General features: G+C 43.0%; 1 protein-coding gene across 1 annotated transcript in view; it reads left to right on the forward strand.

The window, feature by feature from the left end:
• ccdc92ba (coiled-coil domain containing 92Ba) overlaps positions 1-537 on the forward strand; it is a gene marked incomplete at both ends in the record, with an annotated part of 9,696 nt that extends 9,159 nt beyond the window's left edge. The window contains one exon of the mRNA XM_079513840.1: positions 1-537. This exon is cut by the window's left edge and continues 278 nt beyond it. Within this exon, the coding sequence (XP_079369966.1) occupies positions 1-537 (537 nt within the window).
• Between the last annotated feature and the right edge of the window lie 6,784 nt (positions 538-7,321).

Genomic DNA, 7,321 nt, shown 5'->3' on the forward strand with positions numbered 1-7,321 from the left:
CTGCACCAGCAGCGCATGCTGCAGAGGCAGGGACTCTTAGCCAGGGCCAGCAACAGCCACCAGGGTCCCCAGTACAGATCCAACAGCCACCAGGGAGGTCCCCAGTACAGATCCAACAGCCACCAGGGAGGGCCCCAGTACAGGGCCGAGCAGCAAGGCTCCATAACCCCGCAGTGGCTCTCGCCAGCGGCCTCCCCGTGCTCCTCGCCGGTGGTGGTCAAGCCCAAGCGCAGGAGCGCGAGGTCGGCCTCGGGGCACCTGAGGGTGGAGCGCTCCAGGGAGTGCGTTCCCATGGAGAGGGTGACGGGTCCCGCGGAGCCCACGGCCATGCCGGACCCCGCTCTGTTCCTGCACCCGAGCAGGAGGCCCAGGGCCCGGTCCAGGCACTCTCCAGCTCAGAGACGCCCCCCTCTGGCCGTGGAGAGGGAGGATGGAGAGGAGGGGGGTGGAGAAGGGCCGGTGACACCCCAAGACGGAGCACCCAGGCTGGTGTCTGCCGTCACGGCACCCCCTGCTGCTGAGGCCCAGGCAGAATAGCAGCTTTTAATGGAGCACTTCAGCCATTTTTTAAACCGCATCTTCATTTAATTTGTCCTTTACTAATGCTCGTTGTAAGATAGCAGCACCATTTCTGTCTGCTCACTCTACGTCTCATTGGCGGGCTATGGACATTTCAGATACCTGCCTTCAAATGATCGATGGGACGTCCAAGCTAATAGAAACTGCAGCCTTTCTAGTCCTGGAAAGTTAAGGCCCACGCATACTCCAGTTTTAGGTGAACTTTCTAACCATTTAGAGGATTTTGGTTAGTAAAAACAGAGAAATGTTTTGGGGTGAGCAGTGAGTAGTGAGTAGTTTATCATGTAAAACTGGTGTATGAGTGGCCCTTTAGCACGCTGAAATAGAAGCCATAGTGTTCTTCTATTAACAACAAAAATGTTTGAAAACTTGTTTGAAATGTCCAATCCTGCCTACCAATGATGTTCACTGTTGGGCAGGTTTCTGAACTGTCCACAGCTCGTCCTCAGAGTGACTAGACAGAAATGGTGCCATCATAATGCACCTTATTTAGGACCAATTATATAACAATAAGGTTGGAAACGGTTGAATGCTCCTTTACCTTGGATCAGAACACTGTCCTGACTGTAGTTGCTCACATTGTTAATGCTGTTATTGTCCTGCACCTTTACTACATTGATACCAAGACCGATTTTAGCTTTTGAATCATATTATACAGTTATTGCCAAGAAGTTTTTATTTTTATTTTATTTTTTTATTTTTATTTTCCTAGTACTCTTGGACTTGGAAAAATAACAAAATAACAAAAAATACATATATTAAACAATAATTGCTTGTAGCAAAACTCAATATGGGGTCATGACTCATGTTACGTAAGTCTTGTAAAAATTGTGAAATGTAAGCAAATTATTTGTTTACACTGGTGTCCACTTGCTCTATACATTATCCACTTAAACCCCAGTATCCGTATTCTGAGACAACCTTTGCAGGAAATCGGCTATTTTCGGCAAAGATATTTAATGTAGAGTGAAAACAGAACATCCACTAGTATAGAGCCCTGGGGGACTCCGCTGGTGTTTATGGGGCCTTGGTGGCGGTGAGTGGGCAGCCATTTTAGGCAGAGCAACCAACTGTGTCTTTCAGGGTCAACCATAAATCAACCCTCACTGACTCACAGCTCAATGTGTGAAGGTTAGTTCAGGGGATCCCAAACTGTTCTGCTCAATGTAAAACGTGTAGGTTAGTTCAGGGGGTCCCAAACTGTTCTGCTCAATGTAAAACGTGTAGGTTAGTTCAGGGGATCCCAAACTGTTCTGCTCAATGTAAAACGTGTAGGTTAGTTCAGGGGATCCCAAACTGTTCTGCTCAATGTAAAACGTGTAGGTTAGTTCAGGGGGTCCCAAACTGTTCTGCTCAATGTAAAACGTGTAGGTTAGTTCAGGGGGTCCCAAAGTGTTTCTGAATCCCAAAACAGAAATGTGGTTGTTTCCCCAGGACGCGAAGGGGCCTTTCCTCCCCGATCTCACACACAATTAGCGACGCCTCCTTCTGCATTAAATAACTCCCAAAACTCCTGCTAAACCAGATTGCACTGTGGCGTTGCCGATAAGCATAGCCTTTCAATCCCAATGCCTTGGGATCGAATCCTTCTCATCGCAGTACTTATTTTAAGGTTAGGTTTAGGCATATAGCTTTATGGCTTTTTTTAAGCCAGTCTGCCCACTTGGTGAGAGAAGACTGTAGTTAGGCAAAAAACAGATACAATGATGGAAGCTTGCCATATCTCTGGCCACCAGCGGCCTTGAGCAATGCGAGAGGCACTGCAGAGCGAGTCGTTAGACGTAATAGGCGAGCGAGACACCGTGTCGAACGTTGCGATGGGCATCACAGCAGACTCAGTGCCATTCAAGTTATGTACCGATAGGGACAGAATCGTAAATTATTCCCCCCCCCCCCAGCTCTGAGCAATGAGTTCCCTACCAGGGGGAAAACGGGTAAATGGTAAATGGTGCATTTATATAGCGCCTTTATCCAATGCGCTTTACAGAGATTGTGCATTACATTCACCCATTCACACACACATTCACACACCGATGCCGGGGGAAACCATGCAAGGCACCAACCTGCACATCGGGAGCAATTAGGGGTTCAGTGTCTTGCTCAAGGACACTTCGACACTAACTCTTAGGGAGCCCGGGTTTTCCCATCCGATCACTCTACCCCTGAGCCACTACCGCCCCGCAGGCAGTGCTGTTCTCCTGGAATGTGACGCATGACTAGGGGCGAAGCAGTTCCATGTAGGTCACAGAAGTGTGTGAGATCGGGGAGGAAAAGCCCGGCAGTCTCCCCCAGGACCCAAGCTTACAAAATCCATTGTGAACTATTAATCACTTGTGAATCAAGCCCTATTTTCAAGAATAGTGGGGAAATGCAACCTACAAACTCGAGCGAGGGTAGTGTTGAGAACTCGCAGATTAGGCAGTTTTCACTATTTGATGTTTTGAAACATTTTTTTGGGGGGTGGGGTGTCATAATCCTAATTCCAGATCTGATAGATGAAAATAAACTACAGCTCCCTCCACTGGCAGCCGGGGGGAGTTGCATGGTAAGCCTTTTGGTACCAAGTTCTACCAACAAAAAAACAAACACTGTCAGATTGTATTTTCTGTGTTGCAATAACAGTAACAGGAAGCTTTAATCTAAACCTTTACCCAACAATACAGTGGCCTCGTAAAAGATCAGAGTATTGTTATTAAAGTATGTAGGCTATACCTCTCTGAGTTACCCCTGAGTTAATGGCTAATTATGAAGCTGTGAATGAATTGGGCTACAGTAGCATTATGTATGAACCTTTTATGTTTTATTCACATGGACATGATTTTACTTTTGAAATACAAAAATGGGGGAAAAGTGAAAAATGTCACTATATTATTGTGATATGGAGGTACCTGGACAGAAATATTGTGATATTTGATATTGTCCATATAATGGCCCAGACCTATAAAGTGACTTGCTGGTTCCAGGTGTTTCATTTTAGCTTTTAGGTGTGGTTTGTGTGCTCTATTCTACCCCAGGGGTTCTCACCCTTTAGGTGTGGTTTGTGTGCTCTATACTACACCAGGGGTTCTCACCCTTTAGGTGTGGTTTGTGTCCTCTACTACACCAGGGGTTCTCACCCTTTAGGTGTGGTTTGTGTGCTCTATACTACACCAGGGGTTCTCACCCTTTAGGTGTGGTTTGTGTGCTCTATACTACACCAGGGGTTCTCACCCTTTAGGTGTGGTTTGTGTGCTCTATACTACACCAGGGGTTCTCACCCTTTAGGTGTGGTTTGTGTGCTCTATACTACACCAGGGGTTCTCACCCTTTAGGTGTGGTTTGTGTCCTCTACTACCCCAGGGGTTCTCACCCTTTAGGTGTGGTTTGTGTGCTCTATACTACACCAGGGGTTCTCACCCTTTAGGTGTGGTTTGTGTCCTCTACTACACCAGGGGTTCTCACCCTTTTCTGGACCTTGGTCCACCTATCTGACCACTTAACACGGCAGCCGAAAGGCTGAAACCATGCAGGAACAGGATGGTGTCAAAGGTCATGTCTCACCTAGACACAGGATCTACATATCTCAATCAAACGCAGGGAGACAAAATAAAACCCCAACATTACGTTATATTGTATTAATAATCTACCATACAGATTGGACAAAAGTACGTTTTATTCATGAAAGAAAGTTACATAGTGCCGTTTTAATGTTATATTATAATTAAAATCTTTCGTGTTTTCCCAGTTATTTGGGGGGCCCACTTGCAGTATCCTCACAGCCCACCGTTGGGCCCCTGGCCCGCAGGTTGAGAACCGCTCTACACACAGACAGACAACTCGAATCCTTTCTGTCTACATTCCTCATACATGAAGGGCAGAGCGGTCACATATACAGCTTTACTGCAGCTCTTTGTAGACCTCGACCCCGAGGCCTTGTTGTTAGTATATATAGCTACACTGAATTGAATATGCTCTTTCTTAGATTGTACATGTGCTAAACGCGACTACCATCAGCTACAGGGATAAGTTACTTTGCAGAGTTGTATTCTAAATCTAAATGACCACTTCTGAGAAGTTATGTAGAGCTGTGTGTGTGTATGTGTGTGTGCGTGTGTGTGTGTGTGTGCGTGCGTGCGTGCGTGCGTGTGCATGTATTTTCAGAGGCCCCAAATGTAAAATGTAGACCTAAATGTGATTTGCACATCGTGGCCCCATAGTGGTTTCAGGAGCAAACATCTTGGCAAAGGGTATGAATGAGAAAAAATTGCTGAGACTTTTTCTGAACTTTTAAACTCGACTAATTTCTCTCATTGACTTATTTTTCATCTGTGTGCTAAATGGGGCAAGTATACCCTGGTTTATATGCAATGGTGTGTGGAACATGAATGCATTTTTGTCCTGCACTGTCCCTTGAATTTAAGTAATTAAAGCCTTACCATGTATGTAGAGAAACGAAATACAACCAAAAACAAAAAGCATATAGATTAGCGGGGGAGTAAATGTTTCTTTTGAACAGTTCTATCTCTATATTGTGATTATTGCTAAAGACTACATTTTCCAGTTGGGATACCAATTTCATCCAATCAGGAGAAAGATCTCCAGAGAGAGATACTTTATTCGCTTAAAGGACAACTTTAGTTTTTTTCAACCAAGGTTCATGTTTTAGGTTGTTATTAGACAAGGTAAAAGATGAGTGTTAATCTTTTTTCATTTGCTGCTTTCTTTCGTTTTAGGGATTTCAGCTGTTTTTGACAGGGGGGTGGTGGGGGCATTCGAGCATGGGGCTAAATATGTATTTTTTTTTACAAAATATAATGGCGATTTATTTTTTAATTATTTACTATAATCCTAATAGAACCCAGGAAATTACATCTGGCCACAGAAGATCACAGGATCTACTGAATGTGAAGGTAGCCTACTGGGGGGAAGCCACACTGTGTGTCATAGGCTCAATATGTCAGTTTGACACATTCAGTAGATCTTGTGATATTTTGTGGCCAGATGTAATTTCTTGGGGTCTAGTAGGACTATAGTAAATAATAAAAAAAGAAATCGCTATCAAATTTTGTAAAAGTATACATATTTAGCTCCATGCTCGAATGCCCCCCCCCCCCCCCCCCCTGTCAAAAACAGCAAAAATCCCTAAAACGAAAGAAAGCAGAAAATGTATGTTTAATAACAACCTAAAACATGAACCTTGGTTGAAAAAAACTAAAGTTGTCCTTTAAGTCTTATAAATGGTGCATTTACATATTGCCTTCATCCAAGGTGCAATGATTGTGCATTGCATTCACACACACCGATGGCGGAGGAAACCATCCAAGGCACCAACCTGCTCATTGGGAGCAACTATATGGGTTCAGCATCTTGCTCCAGGACAATTGACACTAACTCTGGGGGAGCCAGGGATTGAACTGGGAACCTTCCGGTTCCAATCGGCCGTTCTTCCTGGCCTACTTCCTGAGCCACTGCCGGCCTTGTGTTCTAGTTCCAATTTTGTCTGTTCATTTTTATTTATTTTGTATTACACCCTTTTCACCTTTTCTTTCATTATGTATCCTCCTCTATGAGTTCTCTCTCCTGATTGGATCAAATGTGTACATCCTGACCTGTTTATTAACGAGCTGGAGACACAGGGAGACGAGAGCCCTGTAACACCATAAAAGTGAAGATGATAAATGGGTACTCTGTCCAGATTGCCAGAAAAATTGCAACCCCCCTGAAAACATATTTTCTGTTTTATTAAAGAGATGGAGAGACAGGGAGAACCCTGTTACTGAGAAAAACAAAACAAAAAAAGCACTATAAAGCAATGAATACTATCAGAATATAGTGCTTTAACTTTTTAACAAAAAATAAAATAAAACGTTTTTGTTCTAACCAAAATATATCACTTACCCTACCTTTACAGTAAGTTCCTGCACTAAGAAATAGCCTAGCAGACAACGTGAAGAGTGATAGCATTTATATAAAAGGTGTCATTTTAAGTTCTGAACAAGTTTGATAAGAATGATTGAGATGTGCGTGTGTCTCACAGGGTATGACCTGGTATTTGCAGGGGTAGTAGTATACATTGCTATGAGAATGCATTCAGAATTCTGTGGAAAAGCTGTTTGCAATTGAGCCAATATCCAAATATACTAAGTGTAACCATCAAGTATTACAGTTGGTAACACTGAAATGAGCCAACCTCTGTTAAGTTCTGATTTAACTGTGATTAAGTGCTGGGAATAGTACCTTATGCTAGTATGAACTGGTTGGTTTGAAAGTTATGTATAATTTTTCAGCTGTGCAATTTAAGTTATACAAAATAATCTCATATCAATATATTTACACATCGCTCTTATGTCAATAGTCTAGTCACGAGGTCTACAACAGGCTAGGCTGCGGAGTATTTCATTTTACACAACATTATGCTTAATGCTTGTTTAACTTATTGTGATTGTTTTAGCTCATTACGAGTATGCATACAGTATATCTTTATTAATTGTCAAATGGTTTGCTTGAAGTGCTGAAGAATAGAGGATATTTTGCATTTAACAAGTGTATTTGCATAAAGTTTTGCTTAAAGTTGTCTTTATGGTAATCTGCACTTTTGCCTATAGGGCTATAGGCAAAATTGAAGAGGTATTAGTTGTTATTTATAGTTGATGTCTCTTTAAAGGCAAACCTTTAAATGACAGTGTGCACTATTCCTCCTCCAGCTTGTAGAGATAAAAATAGCAGGAATGAAAAGTTGTCCGAATACAATAATTCCCCTCTT

This window comes from Electrona antarctica, assembly GCF_951216825.1.
Source record: "Electrona antarctica genome assembly, chromosome: 11".
Classification (NCBI taxonomy): Eukaryota; Metazoa; Chordata; class Actinopteri; order Myctophiformes; family Myctophidae; genus Electrona; species Electrona antarctica.